This window comes from Anthonomus grandis, chromosome 16 (assembly GCF_022605725.1).
Source record: "Anthonomus grandis grandis chromosome 16, icAntGran1.3, whole genome shotgun sequence".
Taxonomy (NCBI): Eukaryota; Metazoa; Arthropoda; class Insecta; order Coleoptera; family Curculionidae; genus Anthonomus; species Anthonomus grandis.
The window spans coordinates 19745988-19767197 of NC_065561.1; the positions used below are offsets into that span (position 1 = coordinate 19745988).

At 31.8% G+C, this 21210-nt stretch overlaps 1 protein-coding gene across 6 annotated transcripts in view; it reads left to right on the forward strand.

The window, feature by feature from the left end:
• Positions 1-117: 117 nt before the first annotated feature.
• Positions 118-21210, forward strand: part of LOC126745651 (uncharacterized) — a 40298-nt gene continuing 19205 nt past the window's right edge. For 2 of the 6 annotated variants that reach the window (XM_050453584.1, XM_050453587.1), the window contains exons 1-21: positions 120-256; positions 309-387; positions 444-589; positions 652-824; positions 886-967; positions 1020-1154; positions 1394-1547; positions 1607-1776; positions 1824-1967; positions 8124-8303; positions 8370-8497; positions 11980-12183; positions 12275-12474; positions 13437-13611; positions 13664-13794; positions 15361-15463; positions 16332-16458; positions 16517-16713; positions 16768-17010; positions 20443-20661; positions 20719-20865. In XM_050453584.1, the coding sequence (XP_050309541.1) occupies positions 232-256; positions 309-387; positions 444-589; positions 652-824; positions 886-967; positions 1020-1154; positions 1394-1547; positions 1607-1776; positions 1824-1967; positions 8124-8303; positions 8370-8497; positions 11980-12183; positions 12275-12474; positions 13437-13611; positions 13664-13794; positions 15361-15463; positions 16332-16458; positions 16517-16713; positions 16768-17010; positions 20443-20661; positions 20719-20865 (3162 nt within the window). In that variant the 5' untranslated portion in view covers positions 120-231. Of the gene's footprint in view, positions 257-308; positions 388-443; positions 590-651; positions 825-885; positions 968-1019; positions 1155-1393; positions 1548-1606; positions 1777-1823; positions 1968-8123; positions 8304-8369; positions 8498-11979; positions 12184-12274; positions 12475-13436; positions 13612-13663; positions 13795-15360; positions 15464-16331; positions 16459-16516; positions 16714-16767; positions 17011-20442; positions 20662-20718; positions 20866-21210 lie in introns of all 6 variants that reach the window. The other 4 variants (XM_050453585.1, XM_050453589.1, XM_050453586.1 and 1 more) reach the window with 4 other exon arrangements.

The window sequence follows — 21210 nt, forward strand, 5'->3', positions numbered from 1 at the left end:
ATGAAATTGAATTGGTATAGAAACCTTAAACTCTTTCCTTGTGAGCATTTTATAAGTTAAGGCTTTGCTGAGGAATTAATAAATATCCTGCAGTATTCCATTATTCAAATGACATTATGACTTTATTAAAATTTAATAATGTTTCCCTTGGTTACAGTACAGGTAAGTAACCTGGGAGTGCTGGTTAATTACTTTTGTTTTGAAGAAACAGTTTGATGTTCTTCTGACATTATGGCAATTTCCAGACATGTTTGGAGTAAGTTTCTTTATTTCCTGAATTCATTGGTATCATTTTGACCTATTTCTAGGGTTTATAGTGTTATTTTGGATCACTTATGTGCATGCACAAAATTGTCAAAAACCTGATAATGCTTTTACGTTACAATGGTAAGACTATTATGCATAGTATGAGGAACACCGAGTTAGTCTTTTTTCTTTTATAGTTTTCGAAAATCTGGATCGAGGTATGAGGAAGTAAAAGATGGAGAGTCGATTTATCGCAAAGATTTTCTTCAGGTAAAAATGACCCCGATTAAGGGCGCTTGCAGCCCTTCGATCCAGGACTATATTATCCTTATTTCTCCACCCGGTATACCTACTTTACATTTGAGTAAAAATTTCTTTGAAGCAATTTTCCATTGGCCCTTTTAGATCCAAAATTGAACGCAATAAACTGGGACACCCACGAAAGATTTGCAACTGTAGATGCTGTTGGTCAGGCTACATTTACAATTAAGCCTTACACGATTGGCCAAAAACCAGTGGAAATAATTGTTTATCCGGTTAATAAACAGACCAAAAGCAAACGTGCAGACAGTAAAAAAGTACTTTATACTCATCTTCCATGCACATTAACACTTGAGTGATGATTACCTCGTTTTACAGGCCAAATTCACAGTTAAACTTGCGAAGCCTATTGTTAACATGAATCCAGAATATTACGCGCGCAAGACTTATGGGTTTGCCGGTAAGTTAGCACACGCACGTAATTCTGTAAATAATTTTATCGTCAACTTTAGTTGAAATGGACGCGAAAAATCCAAATATCGAATCGAACAGTGATGAAGGGCTTACAATAACTTGGACGTGTATTTTGATAGACAAACAAGGTGATAATCCTTTGTGTACCGAGGACGTAATGAACGGCTTTAAGGGTAAGTCCGACTGAAACAAGAAAATTTAATTAAGTGAAGATCAAATATTTAATTTGCCAGTTAATATATATTGGTTTCCACACGGAAGACCCGAGTTGACAACACCTGCATACCCCTCATTTATTGTTTTATTTCTATTTTAAATATTTGTTTGTGTCGTTCTTCAATAAAGTCGGCTGTGATAGTTTACTGGAATGATGAATAACTTACTTAATATAATAAACCGATATTTTTTACAGATAAAAAAAAGATCTCGATTCCCAATTCTATCGAATCGGTGAATAGGTTCCAGTTGGTTGCAAAAGTGGCCCTAAAAGATGATCCGTCGATTTTCGCGGAGGAAAAAACCGTGATTTTTTTTAAACCCGAAGGTACAGCCCCACTGTCTATTACGTAAGTAGTCAATTGCCATTTCCTGCATATACATGACAGGGGGGTTAATTTTTTTTCAGTTGTCAACAAAACAAGGCACCGGTAGATTGCCTGAAATTAAGCAGCTTCATGAAGACGAACATCGTCGCAGGCTGCGGTGCCAAGTCTAATTTGGAAGATTTTAATAACTGCTCTCCGGTTTTCTTTAGGAACCAGCCCTTTTTTTTCACGTGGATATTCTTGACTATCGGTAAGTCTTATTCTCCCGCTATTTTGATTTGTGACTTTTTTATTTAGATACCTTCAAACCGCCCAAGGATCCTTCCGAGATAGAACTCTCGAAAATTACTGGACTTGATAAGAGCAAGGTTTTAGCCGAGTCGGGTGCCCTCATACCGGGTGCACAATACCTTTTGAGGTTCCAGTTAAAAGCCCATGATGGTATGACAAGAACCATATTTTCTTTATAATTAATTGTATTTGTTGTGTCAGGAGTCAAGAGTTTCCAGCCTGTACTAGGTTCCCTGCAGCTATCTTTAATGCACAACCTTTTACATTGATTGTAATTTATAAATCTTCAGAGGGACTTCAGAACTAACAGTCCAAAACTGTCTAGTTTAAATAATTATATCAAATACTCTAAAGTCTCAAAACGCTTGAAATTGATTTGTTAAAAGACGGGAACAAATTCGGCAATAACTTCTGCCATCTGCGGTACATATTAATTAATACCAATAATCTTGGGAACTTGAAAGGAAAAAAAGAAAACCGTTTTAAAATTAGACGTATTCGACGACGAATCTAGATTAAATATAGATAAGATAATGATAAGTCTAAAAAACTTTACTATAAATTTATTGCAGATGCTTGGGGTGATATATGGGGTGATTGATGACCAAGGGTACGTTAGTAAAGTATTTGGCAACCGTGGTAACAGACAACGTTTTATCGGTCTAAAAATATTGATAGCGTGGCCGCTTATATAGAAAAATGGCAACACTTTTGATTTTTAAAATAGTATACCCTCTATATTTTTAACGGCTTTCGAGAAAAAAAAATTTGCGTGTTTTTTGCTAATAATCAATCCATAATTAATTGTTTATTTCTCAGCTATTTAAGTTCCTAAAAAGCTTAAATTTTTAACATCGCTTTAAGGGATTATCTTGATTCTTGAACTTCCCATAGCGTGATTCAATCAGCATTATACAGGATCAATAATATAAATATAAATTAAATTGAAATATTTTAATTTACTATAAATGGTGAAGAGTTGATTTTTTCAATTTTTTATTCTAATAGACAGTTAAAATATGTTAAATTTAATATAGCGTATCCCTATACCTGAGTAATCGCGTTTTAGAAATGAATACTTATTTTGGTGAAATTTGATAATGTTAAACATTTTTATCTTGTAAATTACTTACTATGAAAATGTCACAGTGGTAGAATAAATAATTAATAATTTATTTTACTGTTTTTTAAAAAATATACAGGGGTTTGAAACAATCGTCTTTCATCGTTTTTCAAAAATATCCAAAATTTTAATTTTTGAAGGTCCATTATCTTAGAAAATGCCCATATCGCAAAAACCAGTTGAAATAAAATTTTGAAAATTTCTACACGTATTCCTAGGATAATTTACTGCATACCTAGTTCAGCGTTTTCCAAAAAAATCATAGAATTTTGAAAAAACAGACATTTATTGAAGAGGTCGATTTTTTGCAAAAATTTCACAAAATGCCCATATTTCAAAAAACTGTGCAAATAAAAATTTGAAAATTTGTATACATATTCCTGGAATAATTTGACTAGACACCTATTTCAGCGTTTTTCAAAAAACCGACAAGGTTTTTGAGAAAAATGATTTTTTTTGGAAAAATTTAAAAAAAAACCCATATCTCAAAAATCAGTAAAAATTAAATTTTGAAAAAGTCTACACTTATTCCTAGAATAATTTAATTAAGCGTTCATTTTAGCATTTTTCAAAAAATGTAGTTTTTAAGAAAAAAAAAATATTTGGAAAGATCGAATTTATTTTTTCAAAAATTTCACAAAATGCCCATATTTCCAAAAACTGTGCAAATAAAAGTTTAAAAATTTCTATACATACTCCTGGAATAATTTGATTGCACACTTATTTTAACGTTTTTAACAAAGTGTACAGAATTTTGAGAAAAAATTGTTTTTGGAAAAATCGATTTTTTTTAATAATAATAATAATAATCTTTAGCAAATTGCTACATATAAAATACAAAGACGTTAAAACGACAAAAATTAAATATAAAAAACAAAACATGGGCCTAATAATACAATTTTAATATATGTACTCTTAATAATCGTTTAAAACTATTTATATTATTACAGATTTTTAAGTCATTAGGCAATTAATTAAATTCGAGCAAACCTTTATATAGCACGGAATTAAGCATTTGAACCCTATTTCCAGCAACATGAAAGACATCACAAAGAATCTGTTTGGAGATGCCATCTTCACCCCCGCCTACATTTTTTAGATTATTAACGACTTGTCTCAATTTAGCCATTGGAGGTTGGACTTCTTGGGGCATTGCTAACTGTATTTTGTTGCGGTATATTTTGAATAATCTCACTGATACTATCTATAAAAAAATGATTAAATTGATGTGGTATTGCTGCCACGTCAGTCTCAATCTTTGTTCCAAAGAGAATTTCGCTCTGTATTGCTTCAGTTTTACCCGGCAGAAGGGTCTTCAGATTTTTCCATAGCTCCCTTGGATTTTTTCGATTTTCATCTATGGTTGCAGCAAAATAATTGCCTAATTTTACCCACGATAGCATTTCGTCTTGATTTATACTCTGCCCATATGTCTTCACTTTTATGTAAAATGGCTCTTTTATACAGACTATCCCTCTCACGCATTATATTTTTAATTTCCGAGTTAATCCACTTCTTATCTTGATATTTTTGTTCTGTGACAGCTGGGATCATGGGACACATTTCGTTGAGGCTTGATGTAACAGAGAAGATGAAGGCTTCTGCTTGTAAATTCACATTTGAAATGCTGGTGTTCCAAGGTGTACTAATAATATCATGTTGCATAGTTGCGTGTTGAGTTATAATGTTTAGTAGATCTTTTCAAAGTAGTTATATTCGGAGTCACTATATTTTGATGATCAACATTAATCGAGATAATGGAATGGTCACTGATTTTTGGTGTTAAATGAACTTCAAGAGGTAAATTTTTATCGTTAGTTACTACATAATCAATAAGCGTCTGGCTTGTAGGTACTATTCTTGTAGGCGATTTTACAATTTGTGTAAATCCAGATTAAAATCTCCCAAAATAACAATAGTGCCATTAAAATCGCTTACCTCGTCTAGGTAGTTTTCAAAAAACTCAATAAAGGCAGCATCCTGTCTTTGTGGAGCATGGTACAATACGGAACACAAAAATATATAAGTATTTTGTGAAATTTTTTCCAAAAATTTCACAAAATACCTGTATAGCAGATAAAAATGTTTAACATTATCAAATTTCACCAAAATAAGTATTCATTTCTAAAACGCGATTACTCAGGTATAGGGATACGCTATATTAAATTTAACATATTTTAACTGTCTATTAGAATTAAAAATTGAAAAAATCAACTCTTCACCATTTATATAACTCAAGAACTAGTAAAAATAAAATTTTGAAAATATTTACACATATTGCTGGAATAATTTGACTAGGCACCTATTTCAGCGTTTTACAAAAAATTAACAGGGTTTCGAGAAAAGGAGTATTTTTTTGAAGAGTCAATTTTTTTTCTTCAAAAATTTCACAAAAAGCCTATATTTCAAAAACCAGTTGAAATAAAATTTTGAAAATTTCTACACATATTCCTGGTGTAATTTGACTGGATACCTATATCAGCGTTTTTCAAAAAAACCGACAAGGTTTTTGAGAAAAATGATTTTCTTGGAAAAGTCGATTTTTTCCAAAAATTTCAAAGATCAGTAAAAATAAAATTTTGAAAATTTTCACACGTATTCCTAGGATAATTTTATTAAGCGCCCATTTAAGCATTTTAAAAAAAAATTACAGTTTTTAAGAAAAAAAAAATATTTGGAGAGGTCGATTTTATTTTTCTGAAATTTCATAAAATGTCCATAAACCAAAAACCAATGAAAAATAATTTAACTATATACACTACCGGCCAAAAGTGAAGAAACATTTACAAATTTAACAATAACATCCTAACATACAAGATATTATTTTACATTTTTAGTAGAAAATATTTAGCTCTATTATTGCAGCATAAAAACACATCCTTCTTGTTTGTATTTACCTTATCAGTTGATCAAAAAATTATTTATGCTATTTTATGCGTGTAAAAGTGAATAAACATTCCAAACAAATCTTATTTGGCATTTAAAGTGATTATTAATCATTAGTTTGATCTTAACTTTGAGTGTTAAACTGTTATATACGATTTGTGCAAAATGCCTCGCGGAATCGACCTGAGTATTGATCTCCGAAAATTAATTGTTTCAAAATTTCAAGCTGGTGTAAAACAAAGTGAAATTATTGCTAGGCAAATTAATCGTAATAGATCCGTAGTTTCAAAAACTATTGCTGCTTTTAAAAAATATAATAGTGTGACTACCCGTCCAAGGTATGGACGGCCAAGGAAAACGAATAAAGTTATTGAGAGAAAAATAAAAATGTTGGCAACAGAACATCCCTTTATGCCCGCCACAGAAATTTATAATGAAATACCTGGGGTTTCGGTATCTGTGCGTACTATTCGTCGTCGTTTGACTGAATTTGGACTTTATAGCCATCGTCCAGCCAAAAAACCATTCATTTCTAAAAACAATAGATTGGCTAGACTCCAATTTGCACAGGAACATCTTGATTGGACAACCCAAAAGTGGAAAACGGTTCTATTTTCTGATTAAAGTAAGTTCTGCCTATTCGGATCTGATGGACTGAAATAGGTTTGTCATCCTGCCAATACTAGACTTAAACCAAAGTACACCAGGGCAACTGTGAAACATGGAGGAAGCAATATCATGGTTTGGGGTTGCTTTTCCGGATCAGGAGTAGGACCATTAAGAAAAGTTGAAGGAAAAATGGACAGATTTCAATTTTTAAGAATTCTTTAGGATCATATGCTTCCATACGCAGAAGAAAATATTCCGCTTCGATGGTCGTTTCAGCAGGATAACGATCCGAAGCATACCGCAAAAGTAGTAAAGAAATGGTTTGAAGACAACAATGTGCCCCTTATGAAATGGCCCGCACAAAGTCCGGATCTAAACCCGATAGAAAACCTATGGGACTACAACTAACTAATACATTGTGTATAAAAAATAAATAAAAATAGTGTTTCTCCACTTTTGTCCCCTGTAAAAAATAGAATAAAATATATTAGTTGTCACTTGTTTTTTTTTTTTTTAATTTTTTATTGAGGTACTGAAGACTAGAAACAAAATTATATTTAAAAAAAATAAAAAATTAATGATGAAATACACTAATATAAAAATAAATACAAAAGACACGTTGTTTCTTCACTTTTGTCCGGTAGTGTATATACCAGTTTTAGCGTTTTTGAAAAAAATTAACAGTTTTGAGAAAAAAAATATTTGTTTTACTCTTGAGAGATCCCTTGCATTTTTGCGCTCCGACGCACGGTTTTCGTGCAAAAAAATAAAATCCTCAGAAGGATCTTGATCAGAAAAATTTAATATCGTTACAATAAAAAATAAATAATTTAACTAAACAATAAACAATTCAAACCAAATGCTTAAGGTATCCTCCGTGTATTTCCATAAATTTTCTACACCTGTTAATTATTTGATAGTAATTAATTTAATTACTACTAATTTAGTGATAATAATAAAAGTAATTTCTGTTTTATTACTGTCACTCATTTTTCTCTAGTTCATATTATCGCCTTGACATTATGTGCTATTGGGTATAGCACATAACATAAATTTGGGTATATAAACTGGCTAAATTTTTAAAAACGTAGCCTACCTGCTTTTTTTATAAAAAATTTAAAGTACATATGCTGCAAGTCCGTTCCTAGACAAGTCAAATTAGCTGCAACTCCTCAAAAACTTGCTAATCAACTTAAAAAATTCATTTACACCGCTTGAAGTGTTTTTATATAAAACTTTGAAAGTCATTACTTAGTACCCATAGCAAAATGGCAACCTTTCAAAATCCTATTTTTTGCATTTTTATTTATTTTTAATTTCTTTACTTTACCTGTAATTTGTTCGTAAATGTGTTGTTGTTTGTAAAGTTTGTATTTTTCGTCAATGTCAAAAAAAACAATCTAAAAAAAACTCTACAAACAACCAAACACCTACAAAAAAATTACACCTGAACAAGTGTAGTAAGGAAAATAAAAATAAATAAAAATGCCACACCCTGTAGTTTTGGAAACCGGGCACTTTCTACCATCGATGTCCTAGTCTCAAACTACATTTTTATGGTTCCTGTACATACTGTAACCTTTTCGACCATTTGAAAGGGGACACCCTGTAGAAGTTGAACAACATCTACCTCCCACAAATTTACCAATATCTTTCCTATTTGCCAGCCTAATAATACGAAATTTCAGGGAGTGTCATCCACACTTACCTAAAGCAAGTGAGGATCATGGAGGATTTGTCGGCACTTACCGGCTGTGAAATAATGCCCAAAAAAGGAACCGCCGGTCAAACCGGTTTCAGGATCAAGGGTTGCAACTATGAGCCCGGATCTTTGAATTTCGAAATTTATTCTATTATTGGGAAAAAAAGTGAGTGAGCGAGGGACTTTTTTCACTGAAATTGATGAGGATACATTTAAAAAAATATATTTACAGCTTCGCTCTTAGCGAAAACCAATAAAATAGAAACGGAGGTTTTCGTTCTCCCGGTCGGATCTAAAGTTCGGCTTGATTATATTGATTCCAGCACCGGAAATATAAAACATCTAAATTTTGACGTGGAGGTAAGTAATCTTTAGATTAAAATAATTTAATTGACTGTACTTCGAGTGCCTGGAATTAGTAAATTATTTCTGTCTCTTCCAGGCACACAGGGAAATACAGGAGAGAAAAGTGATTCCTGGAAATAGTAATTTATTCCCAGGCAGTTGAGGTAGTCTAGGGAAGCCTGAAAGACTTGAAGGAATTTCAAAAGAATGACTACACCAACTGCCTGGAATTAGTAAATTATTTCTGTCTCTTATTATCAATATTTAATTTTATTAAAGATGTTGGAGATGTTTTCTTAAAAGAAGTCCTATTTCACAATTTTTTTAAATATTCTGTGACAGCTTGATTAAATTTCTGCCCGTTATAAATCTGGTTAACATGCTGCATTAATTCACTGCTTTTTGCAGTAAAAGAACACAAAATTCCTGTATACAGTGTTCATATATGTTCTTGACTTGAATAATAGATCAGCGTGGTAGAGTCTATGTTTCCTAAGTATTATTTTTCTGAATAATATTAAGTTGCTTCAAGGCATTGTTCTCTTTTCCTAATAAGGACTGAACAAGTGATTTATGAATTATCAGCAGTAATTCTCTATTTAGAGATTCTCGTAGTTGAAAAAAATATGTGTATAAGAGTCCTTAACTTTTTTCAGTTATAAACAATACGTGTTCTTCCAATTTCAGGTCTGTTTTAATTCCTAGATATTGAACACTTTTAACATCTTTTATTTTTTCTTCAAAATTTCCTATTTTTATGCTTTGGAATGACGGTCTATTAACGACATTAATAATTATTAACGAATTAATAGAAAAAGCTAAATAATTTGTTTTTTTTTTTATATTAAGGAAAAATTTCAGTAATTTCAAGACAAATCCAAGTTCAGATTGTATTAACTGTTTAAAGTCATTCAGAGCAAGACAAACCGTGTATCGTCAGATACAGTAGTCTTATTCCTAAAAAACTAGTTAAATATTTCTGTCTCTTTCACGCACACAGTGTGAGATAGAAATAGTTTGAACATTCCAGGCACTTGATGGAGTCATTCTTTTGGATTTTCCATAATACTTTCAGGCTTTCTTGAACTTAGGAAAAGTTGGACTAAGGAATTAATTAGGATTAGTAGAAGTGACTTTATTCAGCAACTTATAAAAAATTCTTTCTAAGAAGGCTCATTTTGTAAAAAGTCTTATAACTTCACTTCTAATATACCGATTTGCTTGATTTTATTCTTAAAAGCTTTGGAATCATTTTTTGCAACTTTTAAGGTGTAAATTAATTAATTTGGATCAGTATAACTGACTTTATTCAAAAATCTATAAAAAATCCCTTCCAAGCAGGCTTATTTTGTAAAAAGTCTTATGACTTGAGTTCTAATGAACCAATTTGCTTGATTTTATCCTTAAAAGCTTTGGAACAACATTCTGCAACTTTTAAAGGGTGAATTAATTAATTTGATTCAGTAGAACTGACTTTATACAGAAATTTATAAAAAATCCCTTCCAAGCAGGCTTATTGTGTAAAAAGTCTTATAACTTCACTTCTAATAAACCGATTTGCTTGATTTTACCCTTAAAAGCTTCGGAACAACATTTTGCAACTTCTAAGAGATAAATTAATTAATTTGCTTCAGTAGAACTGTCTTTATTCAGAAATTTATAAAAAAAACCCTACTTCAACTACCTGGAAATTACAAAAATAATTTACTATTCACAGGAATCACTTTTCTCTCCTAAATTACCCACAAAACCAAAAACCTCTTTCAAGCTTTACTGTGTGCCTGTAAGAGAGAGAAATATTTGATTAATTCCAGGAAATTGATGCAGTAATTTTCCAGAAATTTCCATAGGTCTTTCCAGAATTTAGGACCCCAATTCAACTAACTGGAAATGAGGGAAATAATTAAATATTTTCAGGAGTCACTTTTCCCTCCTAAATTACACACAAAACCAATCACTTTCAAGCTTTACTGTGTGCCTGTAAGAGATAGAAATATTTGATTAATTCCAGGCAATTGATGCAGTAATTTTCCAGAAATTTCCATAAGTCTTTCCTGAATTTAGGACACCAATTCAACTAACTGGAAATGATGGAAATAATTTAATATTTCCAGGAGTCACTTTTCCCTCCTAAATTACCTACAAAATCAATCTCGTTCAAGCTTTACTGTGTGCCTGTAAGAGACGGAAATATTCTATTAATTCCAGGCAGTCGATGGAGTCATACCTTCAGGATTCTTAAGAAAATGGGACATTTAAGTTGATGCTATATATTTACAGATTTTGAGAAGACTTTTGATAGGGTTACAATCATTGTAACATATACCCATAAATATATTTACCAATAAATCATTTCTTAGATTCTAATCACAAATCAGAGCTCTAAAGTCCCAAAACCCCAACTTAATTTTATTATTTATTATATAAATCTAAATAATCAATCAGTTATCGGTGCAACATACATTTTAATATTAATATCCTGTGTTATTGCTAACCACTCGATGCACACCTCTAAACATTAAAGTATAATTTTGTACAATTGGTAATTTGGAAATTATTGTCTGCCCTGCATTACCCAAAACTACAATCCCATAAGAAATCACAGACTCAACAAGTTCATACATAGTAAATGGTTTTAAGGGTTATCAATGGTAATATACTCCTAAATTATGACTTTATCACTCTTTATTTCTTAGAACATTTAAAGGCCTTTCAATGTTGTAATCTTTATTTTATTGATTCCTAAACCTAATTGACGTTAAAAGGTCACTAGTGATCCACGGTTTTAGTCTTTGCTTTTTATTTGATATACATTTTACCTCGGAACATTCCTCAATCTACTATTTACTTTTACATGAGACTCTGCCAAAATACCAGTTTGGTATAGTGTTGATATACAGGGTGTAAATAAATAGATGCGAAAAACTTCAGGGGTGTTTTTAATTTGTACCAGTGACGTTCGTGTAAGGTGTAAACTAAATATTTTTGATGAAAAATATGGTATGACACTTGTTTCTGTCATTCTTATTTATTTCTGAGCAAATTTGATCTCTTGACTTTCTTTTGTCCGAGGTTGCGTATTCGATTAAAAAAAATAAATCCATCTATCTTAATGTATTACGTGTTTATTATTAATGTTTAGATTAAACCAAATGAAAGAAATATAAATTAAATTAATATAAAAAATGTTGAAAATTACCACCCTCCGCCATTATGCTGATAAAAAGAATTTTGAATTACGGCACACGAATTAACGATTCGATTTTTCAAGTCGTCAATACCCAGTACCGGACACTGATACAGATAAAAAAAAAATTAGTGAGCCTCAGAAAATGCCTTTTGATGCATAGAAAATGCATTGCACCAAAAATTACTAAAATATCTACAGGGGTTTTAAAGGTATTATAAAAGAAACATATATTAATCAGCCCCTGAATTTTTTCTTCGCATCTATTTACTTACACCCTGTATAGTGGATATAGTGTCATAATCGTTAGGTGACGAAAAGTCTCGATAGCAATCAACCGACCGAAGCACTCGTCAACGATATTAAAAACAAACTTAACGAGGCAGCGAATGTAGGGAAGGACGATAAGAACATGGCGATGCAAATCATCGGTGCAGTCGAGGAGGAATTTTCGAAATTACCCGGATTGCCTGCAAAAGAGTTAGATCGGAAGATATTAGACGTAATAAAGAAGGTACGTCAATGAAAGTAAATTCTCCTTTAAGGAATAATGCCTTATCCCCTAACTTCTGGAATGTTCATGTCTTATTTTACTTAATTTTTAGATCGATATTACCAATGCAGCGGGTGCCCAACAAGCGGCAAACATCCTAGAACATATAGCGAACCGATACAATCAGTCAGATCCGGATATATCGGTCGAGGCGGCGGTTTTATGCCAAAAGGCCGGACAGACCATGCTAGAAGATGCCAAACTTATAAAAAATCCCGAGATAATGAAAGAACGTTTGACCAATGCTATGAAGTAAGTTAGGAAAAGAAAAACCTTTACATATTGGTAATAATTTGAAGGTGTAATATGACATCTTTCCCCAAACTATAAATATGGAAATTTTAATCGCTTTACGTTGTCAATAAATGAATCCATGTTAAAAAAAAAAATTAAATTTACGCTGTAAGCTTTTCAGTGATTGGTTCTGTAATAAATACCTTAAATTGATATAGGTTCTGTATATGTTAAGTAATTTTTCAATTGAAATTCAGATGGGATTTTTATAATGATTTTTACGGCAAGCAGTATATGATTTATTTTTATTTTTAAAATATTGCTTACTGAGTATTATATAAAGAATGTCCTGTATAAAACGACAATTATATTGGTACCTTAAAATTCGACTACAAACAGTACAAGCTTTACGGTCACATTATACACACACACTAAATAAAATAAATTCTTATGAAATGTGATATGCCACGAGTTTGTAAAAAAACCAAAACAACTAAATTAAAATGGATAAAATACAAATATATAAAAAAATATACACTTCAGGACCATACAATTTCGAGACACTACAGGAGAATAATTTTATATTTTTTTGACCGTAAAGCATATACTGTTTGTAGTCGAATTTTAAGGTACCAATTTTATCTAACTTTAAGGTTCTTATTGTATTTAGGTTCTTTGTTTTTAATTTTTCGGTCCGATGATGCTCTTAATATGAGCGAAATACGTGAAACCTATTGTTAGAATTAATAACTTATTAATACTTTTGCGACCGCAACTTTGTGTAGTTCCCTTTAGATTAATCATCGGTAAATTCAAATCAATTATTCTTCACTTATACAATATTTTTAAAAATATAAAATCGCTAGACAAATTTATAGATGTTTTCTATTTAGTGCAAAACGAAAGTTGCAATGTACATTTTAGCCTAAAGAAACTGTATATAAATAATAAACACATATATTAATTTTTTTAAATCTTAGATCGCTATCCGGTTGTTCTCAAGTAGGCCTAAAACCGAATCCAGAGGAGGTCGCTCAACCCCCTATAGATATAACAGTTCCAACCACCGATAGCCCCTTGTTACCCCCGAAAGGGCCTCTGGAACATTATCCTGACTATGTTGACGACGAGAGTGCCTCCGAAAAAGCCTCCCAAGTAAGTTGGAAATATCATCAATAAAAGTAATTATTTGCCATTATTTTTGTAGTATGAAGTGGCGGCCACACTGATGGAAAGCATGTGCTTCACCAATTCCAAGCTGCTTATTTACACGATGGATCAGGACGAAAGACCTTTGATTAACGAACAGGGGTCTATGGTTGTTGTATCTGCGAAAATGTATGTAGTATTCAAATTGCATATCAGATTGCTGGCGAATTTCGCCTGGAAATCATTGTTCATTAAGCCACTCTAAATGCAAAGTATGTTCACTGAGATACACTAGATTTTCCAGTTTTTGGATGGTAGAAAGTTATTTATATGATGTTTTTTTTTAAAGATACAAAAATAGTTGCCATTATAATTAGTAAGCAACTCACAAATTCACAGCAAAGTTTATAGATATTCTAAACTCGTGTAAAATTGAAAGATCCAACAAACATAAGGCATGAAAATAAAAGAATGGATATACACGGAGCTAATAATTGCTATTTGTAAGAGGGGCAAGCTAAAAAAGAAAAAGAACTGAACAATGAGTATAAACAGACAGGAAGATTGAAGCAAGCATAGTGAACACCAGTGAAGAAATTTACATCAAATAAATGATATGGCCAACTATTGCAATAACTACTTCATAAATATTGGAAATAAAATGAAAGAAAAAATAAAGCCACCGGAGAAAGCCATTGTTATTACCGACATCCTAGAACCATCGAATAATTCAATATATTTAACACCGGTAAACTCACACATGAAATAATTAAACAAGGAATCTTTCATACCATATTCCGAAATTGTCCCCTGTTTCCCTCTTTCTTATTTAATAATTAAATCCTGGGTTACATTGTCTTTAGTTTGTTCGACTTCAAGCCATGAACTTTGATGTATGATATTTACACGATGGCCTTCAGATGGAGGATTCCTGCTAAAATAATCTGCATGCTGAACATATTTACCCTTACGATATTCAATGCTAAAATCAAAATCTTGCAAGTAAATCCATCACCTTGCAACGCGTGGAAGTAGGTCCTTCTTATGAGCTGTAGCTTTAATTGCATTACAATCTGTTATTATTTTAAATTTAATACCCAATAAATAAACACGGAAATATTTAATTGAATTAACGAGGGCTAATGTCTCCAGCTCATAAGAATGATACCGCGATGCTTATGGGGTAGTTCTTTTGCTAAAATATGCAACAACACGAAGTTCCGGTTGTGGATTTTCCAAATTTTTATAAAATGCTAACATGTATATGTAGTGTAGTTTTTGACTATTTAAATTATTCATTTAAAGAACTTTAAAAAAGAGCTGGAATCGAAACATGGTAACATGTAACAAAATTTTTGGATTATAAATAAATGAAAATTAAATAGTTTACCAACTATTCATTATTATTTACCAACCGTCTCTATTCCATATAGGGTTTTAGGCAAAAAATAGTCTAAAAGGACGCCTTTCTGACCATGGGTGCCTCTATTTTAACAGCATGCCTCTTTAGTTTAGCCATATTACTGTAGGCTCATATTCGGGTTGTAAACACGAGTTTATCTTATTCCTGAGTATTTTTATTCAATTGTTGCACATTCCTGATCTCAATGGAACGACATTATCGTGCTGGAGAAAACAAAATTTACTGAGATTACACCAAAACAAACTTTGTTCTATTTCTATTCTTTAAAATTCACGTTGAATATTTTGCAAATTCCGCTTATGATAATAAGTTTATACGATCTACGTCTTTAGGACCTGCCAAAATGCCGTCTCTCAATACGTAACGTCACCCGAGGCACTAGTCAAGGCTTCTCAAACGTGCCATAAGAAAAACGTCGCTGTTGTAAATATAATGGTGAGTAAAAAGTATAAGAATAATTCTTTTGATGTATTATAATATCATAATTTTGAACTTATAACTAAATCACACACTTACAAACACCCATGCCAACAATAATGATTTACTCATTGTTATATTTAAGGAGACAAAAAATGCATCTAGGCAGAATCTTTATACGATGATCGGGAGGGAGACAGATCACATTTCAAGATGCTTAATAATCTTCCTTGATTTAACTAAGGCATTTGACTCTGCATATGTAGAAAATCGAACCTAACAAGTTAAAATGGTTAATAATATTAGTGAATTTTACTTGGTGGAGCATGATGTACTTGGACCACAATTTACGTTCATAACTTAATAACAATTGTAGATTCTGTTCATTCTAGTGTCAAGTCCAGTGACTAATTTGGAGCTAAACTGGCTGCTAAGTAACAAAAATTTGGAAAAGAGAGACAGGGAGAAAACAATGTCGTTTTTATTGGTGTACCTTATAGCGTTTTCGCAAAATTTAAAGAATTATATTCTTTTTATTAGATATGTTTTTACTCAATCTTCTAAAATAAAAAACATCTGATTAACGTTTACGTTAAAACCGTTGTGTAAACACATGCCAAAGCGTCACCTGTAAACTTAGTAAATAATAGAGAAGGGGATTCAGTTCGATCCTATCTACGCAGACTTTTCTAAGGCTTTTGATCAAGTTGATTCGAGTCTTCTTTTGTCCAAAGTAAAATTCATTGGAGTAGAAGATTGAGGACTGGAATTCCATGTAATCATTCCAATTATTGCCTTTATTAATTAATACATCAGACAGTCTAGGTTTGATTCTTTTATAATTTCTTTGATTTTTCAAATAAATTATATTACAGTATCCTTTCAGATGTGTACAACCGATAAAAATCCTTACTGGTACATAGACAACATACCATTATACACCCCGGTGCTCTATCTGAATTTTACTGGGATACGAGAGAACTCTTCTGAAGATATAGATCTTTCAGGAGAAGGTATATATATATATAAAGTGGTTGTTGCTTAAAAATTACGATACATATATGATTGTAGATTACTTTTCAATTAAGCTAGTTATGGGCGAAACGTTGTCTTGGCCATCATTAAAAATCCAAGAGGCGGATTTACCATTGAAAGCAATCACTGACTTAAATGATGACAATCAGATTTCCACTCATAGAATCTTCGTTCCCCGTGGACGAGGGTTTACTGTTCAGTTTATCAATCTCGCTGCAGCGGATAGTTATGACGTGAGCATTAGCTCGTCTCACTTAATACAAGTTATTTACAAGGGTCTTGTTTAGGTTACTTTGCTGGACTTCGAGAAGCCCACTTTAAAAACGTTCCAGCTAAAAAGGATACACGTAGATCAAACCAACAACGTAATAGTTATCTCCAGAACGCATCCTTACGACTGTTTCTGGTTCCTTAGCGTGTTACCGAGTGAGAGAGTAATTAGCGGCTCTAAAGTCTACCAGTTTACGGTGTCATCTATAGGCTGTTATGTGTGGAATCAGACCGCCAAGTTTTGGCAACCGTCTTGTAGAGTAAGTAAATTGTTCTAAGAAATATACCAAAATGATTTTAAAATGGTAGAATTTTGTCGTTTATTGTCTCCTAGGTCTTATAGTAAAAGTGTGTTTTTCTGACGTAATTATTTTATCCTTCTCACCTATGTTACCTCAGAGTGAGATGCCGATATAAATGGAACATTTTCACTCTTTTGTGGAGCCTGAAAGAAGTCTATTAATTACTTTCCAGACAATTATGAATCGATCGTTTGCAAGATCTTGCATTTTCTTGTATCTTATATTGCAACTCATTTAGCCACTTGCAGTGTACATTTAATTTAAACTGTTCTTTAGGGAGGCATTTTTTCCTTTGTTCCGGGCATTTGACGTCCTTCAGGTATTTGAAAGTGTTTGCCATGATTTCCATTAATAGAGTTGGAAGTAATTTTTTTCTATTATTCCAGAAAATTGACGACATTTTTATAACTCCAAGGGTTTGGAATTAATTTTTCATCTTTCTTAGGCATTTATAATATTTTGTGGTTTAGTTCCAGGCATTTTCATATAATTATCTCCTAGACAGACATTTTTCTTCTATTCTAGACATTCTTCTTATTATTTCAGATAATTTACGGGCATTGTCTCTATCTTCCAGGCATTGGGAAGAGTTTCTTGCAATTTCTAGGGTGTTTTAGGAAGTATTTTTTTCTTTATCTTCTTTTAAGTAATTATTTACTTAATTTAAGGTATTTAAAATGTTTTTTTTAGGAAGGACATTTTTCCTTTGTTTCATTTCCAGGCATTGTTTCCATGTTTAATCAATTTTCTTCGTTGCGGGACACGTATCATAAATTTATAAAATGAGACCGTTTACTTTGTGTTCAGTTGTTTTTATCTATTTTCAATTTTTTTTCAGGTTTTTTGAGTTTTTCAGACATTTGTTATAATTTAATTTGCAGAAATTAGAAATCATTTGTTTAATTCCAGGCATTTAAATCTGCGGTTAGTACAAGGGGCTGATAACCAGAAGGTGTCAGTTACAGTACAGTACAGTTTCAAAGTTAAAAACTGGATAGTAAACACACTTTAGAGGCTAAAACAAGAACCTTTTGAGGTATTTACTCAATTTTTTTAGGATTAGATTGAGGGTTCCTTGGGATTCGTTTTAAGATATAAAAAGTGATTTTAGCTTAAGGAGTTGCTGAGCACTTTTGCTTCAGGCCTATTTCGTGAAACTTTTTCTACCAAAAATCAAATTCCAAGCACGATATTTTAAAAACTTTTACAGGCATTTTAATGGGAATTTTACTGTAACCTAGGGTGTTTCTTAACAAACAATTTGATATATGAACGACTCTTGTAGCTTAAGAACTCACTGAGTTATGGGCAGTTATGTGAGCCATGGTCCAAAGTGTATAGTTTGAAACTTATGAAACTTTTTCTCCTGAAAATCGAATTCCAGGCAAGATATTTTAAAAACTATTGTAGACACTTTATTGTGAATTTCACTGTAAGTTACGGTGTTTCTTGACAAATAGTTTGCTATATGAACGATTCTTGTTGCTTAAGAATTCACTCAGTTACAGTCGATTATGTGAGCCATGGTCCAAGACCAGCCCAAAGTGTAGAGTTTGAACTTTTACATTTTTGGATTCTTGGTTTCTTGAATTTTTAGTTTTCCGGAATTTTGTATTTATTTTTGGCATTTGCATTTTTAGTTTTTTGGATTTTTGATTTCTTGGATAATTGAAACTTGAATATTTTAGGTTTTGAATTTTTTCAATTTTTTTTTCGTTAATTTTTGTATGTCTTTTTGGTTTTTTGGATCTGTGGTTTAGATTTTTAGAGTTTTTCATCTTTAAATTTGTGTTTGTTTACATTTTTCAAGTTTTTTTGGATTTTTGAATATTTCAGTTTTTAGGTTCTTGATTTTTTGAATTTTTGGAGTTTAGGATATTTGACTTTTCGGCCTTTTAGGTTTTAAGTTTTCTGAATTTTTGTTTTCTTGTATTTTTCGTTTTTTGAGTGTTAAACTTTTTGGTTTTTTGGATTTTTCAGTTTATAAGTTTGTGGATTTTTAGTTTTCTCAATTTAGACTTTTTGACTTTGCAGTTTTAGAATTGTTTGGTTTTTGAATCCTTGAATCTTTGAATTTTTCACTCCTTGACTCATTGATTCACTGGGTCCTTGAAATTGTGACTCTTTTAATTTTTGAAATACAAATCTGGATTTTTCCTTAAATATTAAAAAGAAATAATTTATTTCCTCGAAATCTGACATGAATAAATACAATACAAGAAAAAATAAATACAATAAATACAAAACAACCATGGTCCATTTGTCCTCTAACCGTCAACCCAATTAAAGGAATAAGCACATTCTGCATCTTAAGCAAAGCCTTTGATTGCATATCTATGCACTATATCATCTATTGTAGTAAAGATTATGATCTTTTGTGTTCTATAGAATAAAGTCAACTTGTGGTATAATACATTAAAAAAAAAAGTGAAAAATTAATGAAAAAATCACAAAATGCCTGCAACTCAAGAACTACTGGACATAGAAATTTGAAAATTTGTATACGGATTGTCTGATTAATTTAATTGGACACCTATTTCAGGATTTTTGAAAAAAATATAGAAATAATTTTTTTTTTAAAGAATTAATGAAAAAACCACAAAATGCCTGTAACTGAAAAACTATTGCACATAAAAGTATGAAAATTTGTGCTGCTTAATTTGATTGGGCACCTATTTAAGGTTTTTAAAAAAAATATATCACAAAATGCTTGCAAATCAAAAACTTTTAGACATAGAAATATAAAAATGCATATACAGGTTGTCTGATTAATATGATCTAAATAGCTATGGAAGGACCATCACTATCAAAGATTGAGAACTTGCTAAAAAACATACTTTTGAGGCTCAAATAAGATCCCTTTGAGGTTTTTACTCAACTTTTTCAAAAGAGTTTTGCTCCATCCTTCTTTGAGGCATTTTTCACTTCATTTTAGGCATTGTCTCCATCTTCCAGGCATTGAAAAGAGTGCCTTATTCTGTGACTTTGACTGTGTGACATTGCTTCAAAAAATACAATTTTTCAAAACAAAGTACTTTACTAGATGCTAAATAGGACACAATTTGTCGGGGTTAATGGGTGTTTCAATGAAGGTGTACACTATATTAGTATTCCCTAAGTTTCTGAGTTACGTTATTTGCGGACGACGCTACAATAGCTGGGTCAGCCAACTCATTATTCTAAAAAAAGGGAATTCACGACAATGTTGAAGACTACTCCTTTGACTGGTTGTACCTCAGCAAGTACACCAAGAACGGCATATTTTGGTATGTCTTCAAGCTACAGATTCGGATTCTGAAGACTCTAAAGAAGCTTTTAAGTATCTTAATATGAACAAAAAACTTGTGAATAAAATAATAATTCTATGGCTTAGTTAAATTTGTTTTTTAGGCCGAAGAAACCACTACGAAAAACATAACCTGCCATTGCAAATCTGGTACAACCTTCACCGGTTATCGCAGGGACATCGTGGTGACATACGAGGAAGAAGAAGCGTTCAATTTCAAGTTACAAATTTCCTACTGCTGGATTATTTATGCCGCGACTCTAGTAACGTTCACGGTTTTCACTTTGCTACTGTTCATGACTAGTTTCGAGCGCGACGATGATGTAAGAGGTTTTGTTTTAGGAGTGTAGAGTTGATATTTATACGGGAACAATTTATAGATATTGGAAATGGTTTTTTTTGTGGGAGACGTGCCCAGTTTCTACGAATATGCTTATTTGATTTACGTTAATACTGGGAAAAAGAAGCACGCGGGTACCACGTCTAATGTAACCGTCAAGTTACGGGGTACTGAGGGCGACAGCTTGGTAAGATATTTAGGGTATTTTAGTGAAACAGTGAAAGTCAGTTATTAAGTTGTAACCAGACTGAGAAACTAAACAAACTTTTCCTACCTTCAAGACATTTTTAGTATTTCCTTGTTTTATTCCAGGCATTTGACGTCATTTATGCTCTTCCAGGTATTGGAAATAATTCTCTATTTAATTCCAGGCAAATGTTTTAAATGTTTTTTTTTTCTTCCAGGCTTTTGGGCTTTCCTAGACATGTCTTATAATTTCTAGACAATCTATAAAGTAAAGGCTTTTGGTCATGACGGTGTTGTAATCGAGTGTAATAATTCAGATTCCTTAAAAGAAAACTGTCGAAGACCA